Genomic DNA, 16,186 nt, shown 5'->3' on the forward strand with positions numbered 1-16,186 from the left:
TGTTGGGCAGTTTACAACCACCTATAACTCCAGTACCAGGGAATCTGACACTTGCTTCTGACCCTCCCCCCCCACACGTGTCATGTGCACACACACACACTTACACACACAAAGTACATATAAAATAAAAATAAATTTAAAAAAGAAAATGTCTTACTGGCATGCCTATAGGCCAATCTAATCTAGGCAATCCCTCACGGAAACTCCCTTTTCAGGGGATTCTAGATTTGTCACATTGACAAAACTAATCATCAGAGGGAAACCTAGATGTTTACAGAGGAGGGAGAGGGGTCTGTATCCAGATGGAAAGGACGGAGTGGGTGAGGCAGGGTGGATCTGGGTAGGCACTGATGGTAGGTTAGCTTCTTTAAAAAGCTAGGATGATGATGATGATGATGATGACGATGGTGTGTGTGCCTGCACACACATGCACATAGGAAGGTCAGATGATGGTGGTGTGTGTGCGTGCACACATGCACATAGGAAGGTCAGAGGATGATGATGGTGTGTGTGCCTGCACACACATGCACATAGAAGGTCAGATGATGGTGGTGTGTGTGCGTGCACACACATGCACATAGGAAGGTCAGATGATGGTGGTGTGTGTGCGTGCACACATGCACATAGGAAGGTCAGAGGACAGTTCTCAGCAGTCTAGTCGCTTCTTTCACCATGAGTTCTAAGGCTTGAAACTTCGCCCTCCGGATGTCACAGAAAGCACTTTTACATGCTGAACCTCTGGGAAGGGGCTGGACCTGAGGGCCATTTTTAGTTATTTGTCATTTGTTCCCCGAGAACCAAGCTGCATTTGTGGCGATGCCTGGAGCTCAGGCCGCAGTACCACCCAGTCTCTAAGCAGAGGCCCCACATATTCCTGGCCATGTGGCATCAGGGGTGGACAGAATGCAGAGACTTGAGAAGCACAGAACGGGGGTGGGGGGCAGGCACAGGAAGGCCACGTTCTCCAAGATGTAAGAACAAGTGTGTGTGTGTGTGTGTGTGTGTGTGTGTGTGTGTGTGTTTGTGTGTAGCAGAACTGCAGTGTGCGGATGATGTGTGGCGTGCGGATGACGCGTAGTGTGCGGATGGCGCATAGTGTGCGGATGGCGAGTGACGTGCGGATGACGCGTGACGTGAATGACAAGCACAGGCCCCTGCCTCTGTCCAGAGGGAAGAGGGAGCCATGGGAGGTAGCAGGAGCAATGGCTGACACGCTGAGGAGCAGAACTGTCATCCTGTGAGGACAGCGGGGCATGCAGAAGGGCTAGAAAGAAGCAGAGAGAGTAGACAGGGCAGCGAATGTTTTCACAGAAGGATGGACAGGAAGTGATTGTTGCTGGCTCACAGGGATCCATCCTGTGACTGCTGGAAGAGGTGAGGCATGTACGTGTGTGTGTGTGTTTGGGTGTGTGAATGTGTGTGTAAGTGAATGTGTTTGGGTGTGTGTATGAGTGTGTGTGTGAGTGTATGTGTTTGGGTGTATGAATGTGTGTGTAAGTGTATGTGTTTGGGTGTGTGTGTGAGTGTGTGTGTGTGTGAGTGTATGTGTGTGTAAGTGTGTGTGTGTGTAAGTGTGTGTGTTTCCAGAGACTCCCTTGGACCCCACTGATTCCAAATGTCCCCCCAGGAATTATCTGCTTGGTCAGCCTCTACGGAACCCACCACAACCCCATAGTGTGGCCTGACTCTAAGGTAAGTTTCTGCTTTTGTCACCCCAGGGCCGTGTGGCTCCTTCTCAGAGCTGCTTGCAGGGACTGGCCCTGCTGTCACCCACTGACTTGCTCAGTCCTTGTTAATTCTCAAGGTCAACAAATAGTGCACCTACTGTGTGTCACCCGTCTATGCTCAGCAGTGATAGTCTAGAATGACACTCATGGGCCTTAAAGTAAAGCTCATGAAAATTAATTACCCAATAGATAAGCTCATTTTGGGCACTGCTAAATGTTCTAAGGAGGTAAAAAACAGATGGGGTGGGGGGAATTTACTCTCAGGGGATCCAGAGAGGCCCCAAAGACAAGGTCACGTTTGAACTGAGACCTAATCCGTATGAAGAGAGGCCTGTTCCAGGCTGAGGAGGCATCAAGTGCAAAGGCCCTGAGGTAGAAAATGAGCCTGGGTGCTCGACAACAGGAGACAGGCATGGATAGGCTGGAGTGTGGGTGACAGATTGGAACAAATGGCCCCAAGGTGTTCCAGCTATAGGGACCCTCAGAGGTTGGGGCCCAGGTGGACTGGACAGTTGGGACAGTCCCCAGACTCACCCAGGCAATTCTCATCTAGGTATACAATCCTTACCGTTTTGACCCGGACACACCCCAGCAGCGCTCTCCGCTCGCCTTCGTTCCCTTCTCAGCAGGTCCCAGGTAAGGCCTCTACTAACCCCAAAACATCACCACAAACGGAAGGGGCAGAGTCAGTGTCAGATCAGGAGCGTGCGAGGAGGGACCAAGCCCTGCCCACGAGTACCATGAGTGTGGGCAACTCAAGTCCCCTCCGCTTCCCTCACTGAAGCAAGAGGTTCCGAATCAGACTGCAGTTCGTCCTTGACAACAGGGTTCCCCTCCAGTGTGTCAGACTCCGGGTTCTGAGCATCATACTTCCAATAGCTCTGCGATGCTGTCCTCATTCGGGTTCCACAGAGGAGGGAACTGAAGCTTAGATAAGGGCGGTCATCCGTCGGGATGCGTTGGTAGTGGTAAGCTGTGTGCTAGGATCTGAATGCCAGGGCTTGCGCATCCTAAGGATTCTTGTGTCTTCTTGGAACCCTTCCTGCAGGAACTGCATCGGGCAGAGCTTCGCCATGGCAGAGATGCGTGTGGTCGTGGCTCTGACACTGCTGCGCTTCCGCCTGAGCGTGGACCGAACCCGCAAGGTGCGGAGGAAGCCGGAGCTTATTCTACGCACGGAGAACGGCATTTGGCTCAACGTGGAACCGCTACCCTCGCTGGCCGGAGTGCGCTCGGGCTCCGCAGGTCCTGGGGTTCAGGCTCCGCCCACTCAGGCCTAGACCACGCCTCCAAGGACCTGGATCCGCCCCCAAGACTTTGAGGGCGTTGACCACGCTCCTCGAAAGAACTGGAGGACGAAGCTTTGCAGAGGAGCATCTCGTTGGTGCTGACTTCGCCCCTCAGGACAAGACAAGACCCCACCCTTGGGATTTGATTCCACCCCTTGAGATCAAAGTTCCGCTTTGAATTACTCTCACCGGTCCTTCAGCGTGAGGGAATCATGCTAGGCCCCGCCCCCTCGGACCTGGGCCACGCCCCCATCATAAATCCGATTATCCTGACCCTGAGGATTGCGATTCCTAAGGCCCGGCCCACAGAAACTTCCTAAGACTCACCGCTGGGGCTGTCTCCTCTGGCTTTCCCTCTGGCTGTGCCCAGGTTAGCTTCTAAACCGACGATTTTAGAAGCTGGGGTCTGAGGTTGCTGTCCTGAAATCTTCAATTTCACCTCTCCCGAGACCCACGGCTCCACGGAAGTTCATGCCGACTCTCAGGATTTAGGCTGTTTGCTTTGTTGTTGTTTTGTAAACCTGGACCTTTGCAAGCCCCCTCCTTCTTGGTACAAGAACTGGGACATACTTGTTTGGTCTGGAACTAAACTCAGATTTTTGGGGGCAACCTGTGCACTGTTTATTTGGTCAATAGATTGCATATTAATTCAGTGGGCCAGCCTAACTCCTCCTTCTCATCAGAGAGGAGCAGAAATTGAACAAACAATAACCAGCTGTGAATGATTATTAACAACGTATGGCAAATGCTTCAAACGTGAGACACCCCCCCACCCCCACCCCCGGTTCTGGGTGAATCTGACAGAGGTATGGGGAGTGGAGGGTCAGGAGAAGTCTGAGGTGGAAGTAAGAGCAGAAGTTGAGTGGACTGTGGGAAGGGAAGAGTGTCCCAGGCAGAGCCAGGATCCGCGCCAGCTGAGGCCTGGGTTGGGGAAGGGCTCGCAGCAGATTCAGTGTCTATTAAATGAGATAATCAGAAGTCATCCAAACCGTGGAGCAGCGCGTGGATCCGGTGCGAGCATGCGCGAAGACAGTTGAGCCGCCGCAAGAGTCATCCCATCTGGAGTTCGAGGCCAGCTTGGGCCAGGTGGACACCCAGTCTCCTCAGAACCTCAGTCGAGCCCGGGAAGAGCACAGGGAGCATTAGTTCTCACCTGAAGCTCATTACAGTAACTGCTTGCCTCTGGGTGGGGGAAGCAGAATGGAGGAAGGGTCGTGGACAGGGACAAACAGCGACAGGGAGTCATGGTCCGTACGAGCAGGGGCGGGAATGACGCGGTTACACCAGGCTTCTTACGAATGGGGTGACTCCTGCCACGGGCTCGGTCGCCTTCCCACAACACCGCTCCGCTGTTTGGATGGCTCTGATTGTCTCATTTAATAGATGCACAAACTGAGGTCTCAGAGGGAAGCAACTCACTCAACCCTCTTATCGTGGGATCTCAGCGCAGATCCTAGGGTCTTTACTACAGCACGAGTCTGGCTTCCAACCCTAAGCCTCAGTCTAGTGTGGGGAGTCAGCAGGTGCCTGGAGAGGATCTGCTGCGCTGAATTTAAAGACTGTGGCAGTGGCAGAGCCGCCTTGTGTCCTGGGGCGACCCCTGGTGGCACGTTACGGGACCGCCCGCCGATGTCCACTGTCCACGGTACATGCCGGCTGAGTGGTAAAGTTACAATCTCGTGTTCAGTCCGAGCCACTTGGCTCTCCGTGGTGCTGTGGCTCCCACATTGTCGCTAGGATGGAGGAACTCACCACGCCCATCATTCTCCAAAGTCGACTCAGTTTTTTTCATATGCAACCTTGCCTTCCTCCAGCAACATGACAAAAACAAAACAACCTCAAAAATTTGGTTTGGGCAGGCAATATTTGTGAGATCTAATCCTGGTAGGACCCTTTCCTAGAGGTGGCATTAGGCACCGGACTGCTCTTCTCTGCCCCTCAATTTTCCCTGGTAGTGTGAGTCTTACAGGATCATAAAACTCGAAATTCATGAACCCGGTGAAGTTGAATAGATGAAGGAGGAAGGGCGGGATGGGGCTACGGTTCTAGCCACACCTTTACACTCTCCCGCCAGCCCTCTTTCTTAAAACAGGGTTTCAGGTAGCACCACTAGGCCTGTGTATACAGTCTGTGTTTGATTCTTTTGGGGAGGAGGCACCCTGTTTCTCTCACACGTGTGTAAGAGGCTCCCTCTGCTGGCCAGAGGCACCAGCCTATAAAGTTCTTCTACCAAGAATTCCCATGTTTATGTGTGAATGCTCGCAGATTTGCAACATCTTGTGTGCCCTGGCGACCCTGAATGTGTCTAGGTGATAGCATGCACACCTTAGCCTATGTATGTATGTATGTATGTATGTATGTATGTATGTGTGTATGTATGTATGTAATATGTGTTCATGTGTTTGTGGCAAAGCAAAAAAAACACTATTCACTGTGCCCGCAACCTTCCACAACAGCTGTGCTTATGGCCAGGGTCACAGCTCCCTGCCCCAGTGCCCAGCCTTGACCCTTGTAGTGCAGGCTCCACACTCTAGAGAGACGCTGCCTTTGAAGCAGCCCTGGGTCTTCACTGGCTGGGGTGACGCTAAGGTGAGTGCTTCTTACCCCCGTCCCCCAGATAGGGTTTCTCTGTATAGCCCTTGTTGTCCTGAAACTCAGAAATCCACCTGCCTCTGCCTCCCAAGTGCTGGGATTAAAGGCGTGCGCCACCACCGCCGCCTGGCTGTGAGTGCTTCTTTCTCTCCACCCAGAACTGAGCACTGTAAGCTTCCTTCACGTTGCCCTTGGCTCCTGTCTCTCTGTCCCACTCCACTTCCCCAGGAGTGTTTCTGATGTTTCCTGGGCTATCCTCCCAAAAAGATGCTTGGTGGTTGAAACCTTGTCTTAGGGTTGCTGCCAGGTAAAGTCTTTATCCCAGAATCTTTGCATCAGAGTCCGCTGCTGGCGAGTTCAAACTAAGATACAATGCTAGTTCCTTCAGTTCCTATAGTTCTATTCTTGTGTCCTGATTGCCAAGGAGGGGTTTGCGATCAGAGTACAGTCAAGTCTCAAACCCTGGGACAAGGGGTTGAGGTGCTGGTTTAACATATCAAAGGTTCTCCCAGCGCCCCTCAGTCCCTGCCTGTCACAGGCTCCTTGCATACCCGGCTCCTATCCTGAACTCTCTAGCGAGGTGGTGGTGTATGGGTGGGTGGGTGGGTTGGGCTGTTCTTACCTATACAATCCAACCATTTTGGTTACCACCCCTTTTGTACCTTTGGCCTCTTGGGTGCTGTGCCTGGTTCCCCCTTGTAGTGGTTTGAATACTTTTGGCCCGGGGAGTGGCACTATTTGAAGGTATGGCCTTGAAGTGGGTGTATCACTGTGGGGGTGGGCTTTAAGACCCTCCTCCTAGCTGCCTGGAAGTCAGTCTCCCACCAGCAGCCTTCAGATGAAGATGTAGAACTCTCAGCTCCTCCTGCACCATGTCTGCCTGGATGCTGCCATGCTCCTGCCTTGATAATGATGGGCTGAACTTCTGAACCTGTCAGCCAGCCCCAGTTAATGTTGTCCTTATAAGAGTTGCCTTGGTCACAGTGTCATTCACAGCAGTAAAACCCCTGCCTAAGACACCCCTCTCCCCTTTCTTAGCCCTCTCCTAGCATGGCTCAGCACAGTCTGATCATGTTCATCTGGACTCTTAGCAAGACCTGCCCCTGGCTATGCTCTCCCTTTTATCTACAATAACCATTCTTGTCTACCATACCTAGAGGCAGACACATCCTTTCTCTACTATTATTTTTTCCACTCAAGTGTGATTCTCTTGCTGGTGAGTGACAGAGCCAGCTTTAACCTTGGTCTGTCTTCTACCAAGCCAGGTGCACGTTGCTTTCCAAACAGCCTGCTAAGAGTCAGAGAACTGGTGAGGGGGTTTGCAGCAGTGAGTTCCTTGACTGTGAACCACCATGTGGTTGGTCGGATTTGAATTCAGGACCTTCAGAAGAGCAGTCAGTGCTCTTAACCGCTGAGCCATCTCTCCAGCCCCCTGACTTCACACTTTCCTATGGGTAGATAATACTCCATTGTATTTATATGGTACACGTTCAATATCCATCCAAACAGCCATCAACAGACAGACACACACATATCAGTTAAAAAGAGGACAGAGTCTATGAATCTGGGAGATAGTAAGTTATGTGTGGTGTGCATGTTTGGGCTTGGAGGGAGGCAAGGGAAAGGAGAAACTGTTGTAAGTATATTTTAATAAACAACTCGACAGCTTCAGGAAGTCCTAGAAACTGATCAGATTCATCAGGGCCCCACCCTTTCCAAGCTGACATAAGCTGTAAACATAGTGGAGAGACTCTCTGACCTATTGAATTACCTGCAAGTTGTACACGTAGTGAGCTTTAGGGTGCCAGCTTTTTTGAGCCATCATCCTTGTTAAGACAAGCTGTTAGTGATGCAGCTGTCTTTGAATAATCTTCACTCGTGTAGGGAACCCTCACCCACACTGCCATAAATTGGACTTTTGCTGCGTTTTTATCCTGGTCCGTTGTTGATTCCCTGTGTGGGATGAGTGAACACTCGTTTACGTCTCCCCAGGAATAGTGTCACTCAACACATCTGACACAGCACTTAATTTTAAGAATTAATCAATTAAATGAGTATGGATGCTTTGCCCACATGTATTGCATTACCTGTGTCCCATGGAGGCCGGAAGACGTTATCAGACCTCTGGGAACCAGAGCCACAGACAGCTGTGAACAGCTACACAGGTGCTGGGAATCAAATTGAGGTCCTCCATAAGAGAAGCCAGCATTCTTAAATGCATGGAGCTATCTTTTCATAGCACTTAAGAAAAGAAAAGAAAAGCAAGTTGCATATTTCCAATACCTAATAGCTCAGAATAAACTCCATACTACGAAATGGGGGAATGAGAGTCTAGCGAGACTGAAAGCCATCAGGAAAAGTAGAAAACCTTCAGCTCCGTCAGCATCTGGCGCCTGGGGCCTATGATCGGCTCCTCTGGGCTCCAGCCTCTCCTGCTTTGCCTGCTGAAGCGCACATCCCCTCTTTCTTGAACCAGTTACACTGGGTGCCTGAAGTCCTCCTCCGTGGGTATCCAATGGTCCTGTGTTCCCTGCATCTCACTGGTTCTACTGGAGCTGAGGTTTGACCTTCCCAGTTTTGAGCAACTGCCTCTCACATCCACCTTGCAGGAAATCTTACCTGGATGGATACACAGTGCTTGGCCTCAGCAGTTCTCTGGAATTTTGATGTAAATCTTCACGATTGCCACATTGAGGATGCTAGGTTCTGCTGCCAGCTAGAGATACAGCCTGGCTTTCTTGGACCACAGCTGCTGTGACCTCTGCGTGCCTTTGAGGTTAACCTTAGGGGAAAAAAAGTTCCTCTAAGTGGCCATTTTGCAGTAGGAAATCCCTTCAGCAATGTCCCTCACATACATGTGTGCATATGTGTGAATTAATAAGTTAATTAACTATGGCACACATGAGAAGGTCACAAGACAACATTGAGGTGTTAGTTCTGTCCGTCCAACACGGGATCAGACATCAGGCGGCCGAGCCACTTTATTGGCCCATGGATATATCGGAACCACTCATGGTTGGAGCCTTGTGTTAGGACCTATCTTGTGGGACCTAATGCAAAGCTGGCTTCCGCTGCCCTTCTGTATGAGCTGGAATCCTAAAGATGTCAGTTCCAACAGATGTGATGGAGAGTAACTGTAAGCAAAATGGAGAAGAACAAACGCTTCCTTCTTCCATGGTCCTGATGTAGGCCTTCAGTAGAAGGTGTGGCCCAGATTACAGGTGTGTTCCACCACACCTGGATTTGGAACTCCCTCTGCTCCAGGCTGGCCTTGAACCCAAAGATCTGCTATTCTCTGTCTCCTGAGATTAAAGGTGTATACTAACATACCCAAGCCTAAGTTTTTCATAGCCATCGTGCCTCAAGATCTGGACCACAGATGTGCCCTCCATTTCCGGATTGTAGTCCTGTCCAGATGGAGTCAAGCTGACAGCCAGGAATAGCCATCCTGATACCTAGCTAGCTTCCAAATAATTGAGACAGGGGCCTATTGATTTATTCTACAAGCTTTAAGCACAATAACACTGAACCGATATTCCTCATCCTCTATGCTATTTTAGTGATTTCCCAGTCACACGCCCCCCAGTTACTTTTATTTAAACTCTTCTTGACTCACTTGGCTGTAACTTTCTGTTCTCATGGAGAACTCCCTTGGTGACTTCTCCTCATGGCAACCATCTTCTTCCTCTACCTCATGACCCTTCTTCTCCTGAACCCTCACCTCCTTCATGGTAAACTCCTTCTTCTCCCGGGTCCCCTTGGCTGGGATCAGAAGTCCAGTCTTTCTATGTCCAGATTTTATTAACCATTTAGAGATAATTGGGGAGCGTTCTTTACACCACATTCATACAGGAGATTCTTCAATATTCATGACATTGCTGTGTCCTGACTTGTAGGCATAATGTTATCATACCCTGTGTAAAGATTATTCTTGTGTTATTCAAATGCTAATTTCTGTGCTCCCGTGTCGGGTTGCAATTCTTCTTTTGAGGATCTCCTATCCCAATGTCGAGTAAACATTGCCCCCCGATTATTCCCTGAGTGATCAATAGAGAAGCTGGTCAGCCAATGCCTGAGCGGAGGAGAGAATAGGGCTGAACTTCCTTACAGGTAGGGAAGGGGAAAGAAGAGAGAGAAAGTGGGGATGAGTCAGAGTAAAAGAGTTCAGGAGACATCGTGAGAAAACATCTGGAGGCCAGAGAGTCAGATTAGTACTGGAATGTAAGTATCTCGGGGATTTTGTCTGGGAGGCAGCCAGATCAGTTTAGAGGATTAAAATAGGCTAACACTGCTCAGCTGTTGAGCTCTTAAGGCTTGTTACATAAATATATTAGATTAGTCTCAATTATTCAGGAGCTAGTTGGGTTAAAGAAAAAACTGCACCACTTATTAGAAATCTTATTACATGGACTGTAAACAGATCCTGGGGGCACAGAAATCAGCATCTGAATACACAGTGCACAAGACTGTTGTACTGGCTGGTTTCGTGTGTCAACTTGATACAGGCTGGAATGATCACAGAGAAAGGAGCTTCAGTTGGGGAAGTGCCTCCATGAGATCCAGTTGTGGGGCATTTTCTCAATTAGTGATCAAGACGGGAGGGCCCCTTGTGGGTGGTACCATCCCTGGGCTGGTAGTCTTGGGTTCTATAAGAGAGCAGGCTGAGCAAGCCAGGGGAAGCAAGCCAGTAAGAAACATCCCTCCATGGCCTCTGCATCAGCTCCTGCTTCCTGACCTGCTTGAGTTCCAGTCCTGACTTCCTTTGGTGATGAACAGCAATGTGGAAGTGTAAGCTCAATAAACCCTTTCCTCCCCAACTTGCTTTGTGGTCATGATGTTTGTGCAGGAATAGAAACCATGACGAGGACAACTGTCCTCCAACATTTATCTAAGCTCAGCTTCTCAGAACATGGCAGGGCGTAGCCAGATTCTTTGAAAAATGTTCTCCTCTTCATTTCATCGAATATGTTCGGCCCCTGTGTGTGTCTGTGCACCACATGCGTGTCTGCTGCCTGTGCGAGTCAGGAGTGGGCACTGGATCTCCAAGAACTGGTGTGACAGTCAGTTGTCAACTGACATGTGGTGCTGGGGAAAGCAGCCAGTGCTCTTAACCACGGAGCCATCTCTCCAGCCCTGTAGCAAGACTCTTCATCATGTCACAACAGGGAGGACCTCTACCTCAGTGCCCAAGACAGTCTTGATCCCCGCTGAAACTTCATGAACCGAGCCTCCGCTGTCCACATGTCGGCACTCTAGTGTCCAAGCTCCTGCCACCATGACCCACCACTCCTTACTTACTGCATTCTAGAGCTTTTCTAGACGGAAGTTCAAAACTCCTCCCCATCCCTCTTGTAAACCAGGCCCAAAGCCTGGGAACCACACAGTCCGATTTTCACAGCACTGCCTTGGTTTCAACACCAGCTTTGCATATTGCTTATTTTTCTTACTGTGTCAAATACCCAGTGAAGGCAACCTCAGGAGGGATGAGTAATATTTACAGTTCAAGAGGACAGACCTTCACGCTTGGGAAGTTCTGGCGGCAGTAGTAAAGGCAGCTTTACACCTTGTATCTGAAAACAGTGTGCACGGAGGGGGATAGATGCTGTCTACATTTTGTTTCTCCCCTTTAATGCTTTTGATTGACATATATCCGTCCTGCATAGCAACGGGTTTCATCTGGACATTTCGCACCTACATAATGGGTGATGATGCAATCACCTCCATTACTGGCTATTGGTATCTGCTCTTTCATTTAGTTCCATGCCTAGCTCTTCTCTTTTCAACTCCCCCTCCCCCACTCACTCCGGCCTCTTTTCAACTTTTATGCCTTTGAAGTTTATGTATTTCTTTGTGTGAATGCACACGCCATGCGGACAGATGTGAGAAGACAGCTCTCAGGAGTCCCAGGCGGTGAACTCCACTCAGGTTTGGCAGAGGCACCTTTCCCTGCAGAGGTTCCTGGCTGGCCTTTCCTATCTTTGTGTTTACTCGTTTCCATGAGTTCTATTAGGGCTCCTAGCAGAGGCACTCACTGGTGAGAGGTTATTTACAGGAGTGTGTGCACATTACCCAGAGCTACTCCACTGGAGAAAATGTCTTCCTCTCTCAGCAAGCACTAACCAACAGGCCACTAGGAAGGGGTGAAACATTGTGACTCTCTTCCACCTTATGGGCGGACTTGGCAGGCCCACTTTTGGGCAGGTCTTAGGCAGGTAATCATAGCTGCTGTGAATTCAAGAGCGCAGTAGCTCAGAGGAAAGCATATCCCAATACTCCACTCCTTTATCTGCCTCTTACAACTTTCTTTTTTTTTTTAAATTATTTTTTATTAGGTATATTCTTTATTTACATTTCAAATGAGTTCCCCTTTCCTGATTTCCTACCCTCCTCCCGAAAAATCCCATAAGCCATCTCCCCTCCCCCTGTTCCCCACTCAAGCCTCTCCTGTTTCCCTGTCCTGGTATCCCCTACACTGCAGCATCGAGCCTTTCCAGGACCAGGGCTCTTGCAACTTTCTGTTGCTTCTTCCATAATGCTCCTTGAGCCTTGTAGGAGGTGGCAGAAATGCCCCAGTTATGACTGAGTATTCAACAGAACGCATATTACAATCACTCCGACCAGTCACGAGCACCTGCAAATACTATTGCTCACTGCAAAAAGATGCTTTTCTGGCCAGGGTTGAGGGCAGCATCAACCTGTAGGCATAAAAATCAGCATACAGAAGGTAATTTGATGGGCACAGCACCTTATGCTCAGTCCTGGTTAGTTTTATGACAACTTGATCTAAGCTAGAGCCATTTGAGAAGAAGGACTCTCAATTGAGAAAAATGCCCTCGTCCAGATTGCCTGTAGGCAAGTCTATAGGGCATTTTCTTGATTAATAATTGGTGTGGGAGGGTACCACCTCTGGCCCAGGGGCCTAGTGTTGAGTAAGTAAGCACGTTGAGTGGGCATGAAAATCAAGCCAGTAAGTGCTCTTCCATGGCTTCTGCTTCAGCTCCTGCCATGACTTCATTTTGTGTTGGACCATTACCAGGAAACATAAGATGACATGAACCCTTTCCTTTCCAAGTTGCTTTTCTATTTTTCTTTTTCTTTTTTCTTTTTCTTTTTCTTTTTTTCTTTTTTTTCTTATTTATTTATTTATTTATTTATTTATTTATTTATTTATTTATTTATTTTTGAGGCAGGGTTTCTCTGTGTAGCCCTGGCTGTCCTGGAACTCACTCTGTAGACCAGGCTGGCCTCGAACTCAGAAATCCGCCTGCCTCTGCCTCCAAAGTGCTGGGATTACAGGCGTGCGCCACCACCGCCTGAGTTACTTTTCATCATGGTATTTTATCACAACAATAAAAATCTCAACTACACTCACAAGGATCTATCACATCCATCACCACATTCCATAGGGTTTTGATGGTTTCAGTTAAACATGCATCAAACATGAATCCCTCCTTGTGGAATAGATTTCAAAACCAAACTGAAAGAAGGGGGTTACCCCCATAACAGACACGCCACTATTGTTCCAGTGCATACATCTCGCCTGTTCAGTCATTAATCTAGCACACTGTCTCAGTTGCTTTTCTGTTGCTGTGATAAAAACAAACAAACAAAAAACACGTGACCAAGGCAACTTGGTCAAATGAAAAGGGGAGTGAAAAGGTCAAGGAGAAAGTTTATTTTAGCTTACAGGTCCAGAGGGTTAGAGTCCGCAACGTCGAGAGAAACATTGCACAATATGGCTGGTCGACGTGGTAGCTGGATCAGGAAGCTGAGAGCTCATGTGAGGAACTGCAAGCCCAAGGGAGAGAGGCCAAACTGGAAGCAGAGGAGGCTTGTAAAATCCCAAAGCCTGGCTCCGTGATATACTTCCTTCAGCAAGGCTGTACCACCTAAGCCTCCCCCCAAAACACTACCAGCTGGGGATCAAGCGTTCCAATGCTAATACTATGAGGAACGTTTCTCATTCAAGCCCCTACATACCCTGAGTCCACACCTCTTGATGATTCTTCTCCATCATCTGACATAGCAGCTCCACCCATACGAAGGTTACCCAGCTGGGAAGAAGCTTCCAGTTTAGTTCTGACCTGAACTTCCTCTTTTTCATTCCGCTTGGAACTCCAGAACAGAGAACTGGGCAACCGACATTCAAGGTGAGTCTTCTCAGCTGAGCCTTTCTGGAAGCCTTATACACACACATTCAGATGTCTGCTTCCATGGTGATGCTAAGTCAAGGAGATGATTTAGGTTCACCACCACCATAACTGAGATACCCTTGGTGATGGTTACTGCTGTGAACTTGACAAAATCTAGAAATCACCTAGGAGATGGGTCTTAGCCGTGCTTACGTTTTGCTTTAGAGAAAGTCCCACGAGCTGCTAGAAGAACGCATTCTGATGAGTTTAGACGGGATGCTCTGTAAATGTCTGTTAAGTCCATTTGACCAATGACGTCACTTAATTCAGATATTGTAAGGATGTGGTATGAGGCCCTGTGGTGGTGGCCACGGTGGCAGAAGTTCAGATCTTTGTGGGTTCCAGGCCAGGACTGGTCTAAGACAGCCAGATATATATATATATATATATATATATATATATATATATATATATATATATATATATATATATATATATATATATATATCTGCTAACTGGGTATATATATATACCCAAAACCAAAACCAAAAAACAACCAAAAACCCAAAACGACAGTTTCAAAACACACACACACACACACACATACACACACACACACACACACACACACACACACACAGAACATAGTGTTAGAATCCAGCTGCCATTCAGACCATAACACCTTACAGTCTGCCCCTCCTTTTCATAGATACCAACAGGTGCCCCACGAGGACACTGCCTCTTCATCTAGACTGAACTGAGGTTGTCAGGCTGGTGTTGACTACGGTGTCAAGAGTCTCACACACAGAAGCATCTCACTGGACTATGAGTCACTTCTCTATCCTTCACTAGGTTTGGTTTGAAGATTCTTTTGTCAGATGATAGAGCAGCAACACACCTGCTTGCGCATGTTCTGGGTCCATTTCCTTGGGGTACCCTTAAAAGTCTGTGAACTAACAGTGTGTGTGTGTGTGCGTGTGTGTGTGTATGTGTGCAGGTCATAGGGCAGCCTGCAGGAGTCAGTTCTCTCCTTTCATCCTGTTGGTTCTACGGATCAACTGCTAACTGAAGCTGTTAGCGGAGTGAAGAAGCATTAGCACCCTGAGCCATCTTACTATCCTCTGAGATAGTTTTGTCTGCTGTTTCACCCTAAGGTCTTTTGTAGTGAGGTGTTTCTCGGAAGCAACAAATACCCGGTTTCAGGCATTTGATCCAATCTACTAGCTTGTGCCTTTGGGGCGCAGTAGAGACTGAGAACACCGGAATTATTGAAAGGTGTGTGTTGATTCCTGCAGTTTTGTTAATTTTGTCCCCCCTTCCCCCCCCCCCCCCCCGCTTAAATACTATTCTAGTGTGTTTTATTATTTTTTTCCTGGACTTTATAGCCTGATTTTTTTCCCTCCCTCTTCAGCCTGAAGAATTCTATCAGGCATCTTCTGTAGAGCTGGCTCAGTGCTCATAAATGCCTTTGTTCTATTTTTACCACGGACAGTTTAAAAAAAAATGTCCTTCCTTTGTGGCAGATAGCTTTGCTGGATGCAGCAGTCTGGGTTGGCACTTATAGATCGATACCTTTTACAGCGTGAAATCCATCACAGCACACCTTCCGACTTTTACCCTTTCAGTTGAATGAATAATGAATGGATAATTCAGACGGGCCTGCCTTTATATGTGAATGGTGTTTTTCTTGGAGTTCTCCACGTGGAGCCACCGACACAGAGCCCACACCCAGTGCTCTCTCCTAGTCTGCCTGAATTCCCCTACAACTCCTCTCCTCTCAGCTTGGCCCCTCCCACCTACTTCCTATCTGAACTCTGGTCCCTCAGCTGGGAGTTTTAATCTTCAGAATCTTTTTTTTTTTTTTAGTCGGTTCCAGCACGGCTGGATTCTTTGTTTCTGGAAGTCTTGTCTCCACCCAGAACCCGGATTACATGGAGGGAGAACCTGAATTCTTCCAGGCTGCGCAGCTGGTGGGCAGAGGCGCTGATCCTCTCAGTCCCGCACTGGAAAACACTGCCTGCTGCCCTCTAGCGTGCTGTGCAGAGGACCTGAGGAACCTGGGGAGAACGGGAGAGTTGGGTTTCTAGACACCTTTGTCCGGTTTCTGATGGATTCCCGGCTTGCCTGGGCATGTGACCCTGGATTGGCTCCAACTGTTTCGGGTTGTCCCCGCCCCCTCCTTTTGGCCTCCAGTCCAGCTGGGAGGAGCCCTCTGGGCCACGGAGCGATCGGCTCTGTCCGGCTCATCATGCTGCATAGTCAGTAAACAGGATCAAAAACATTTCCAGGGAAGAACAGCAGTTTCAGGGACTCATTACTCCTGAGAAAACGTGCAAGAACGGAAGGCCCTGACTGAACAGTGGCAGCCCTGTCTACAGCTTGGGTGGCTCTGCAGGCAAGTCACCATGTCCAGTGGCCATGGGGGCCCACCTCTGTCTCCTGGGTC

At 48.8% G+C, this 16,186-nt stretch overlaps 2 protein-coding genes across 3 annotated transcripts in view; both read left to right on the top strand.

Annotated features, from left to right (window-relative positions):
* The window catches only part of LOC127671098 (ultra-long-chain fatty acid omega-hydroxylase), a 45,086-nt gene extending 39,886 nt beyond the window's left edge, over nt 1-5,200 (top strand). Inside the window, exons 12-14 of the mRNA XM_052165774.1 lie at nt 1,628-1,692; nt 2,281-2,363; nt 2,776-5,200. Coding sequence (XP_052021734.1) covers nt 1,628-1,692; nt 2,281-2,363; nt 2,776-3,007 — 380 coding nt within the window. The 3' untranslated portion in view covers nt 3,008-5,200. The remainder of the gene's footprint in view (nt 1-1,627; nt 1,693-2,280; nt 2,364-2,775) is intronic.
* Nucleotides 5,201-15,673: 10,473 nt separating this feature from the next.
* The window catches only part of LOC127670386 (cytochrome P450 4F4), a 93,775-nt gene continuing 93,262 nt past the window's right edge, over nt 15,674-16,186 (top strand). The window contains exon 1 of one of the 2 annotated variants that reach the window (XM_052164723.1): nt 15,674-16,135. The gene's annotated coding sequence lies outside the window, so the exon portion shown is untranslated. The remainder of the gene's footprint in view (nt 16,136-16,186) is intronic. The other variant, XM_052164719.1, reaches the window with a different exon arrangement.

Source organism: Apodemus sylvaticus, chromosome 20, assembly GCF_947179515.1.
Source record: "Apodemus sylvaticus chromosome 20, mApoSyl1.1, whole genome shotgun sequence".
In the NCBI taxonomy this organism is placed as follows: Eukaryota; Metazoa; Chordata; class Mammalia; order Rodentia; family Muridae; genus Apodemus; species Apodemus sylvaticus.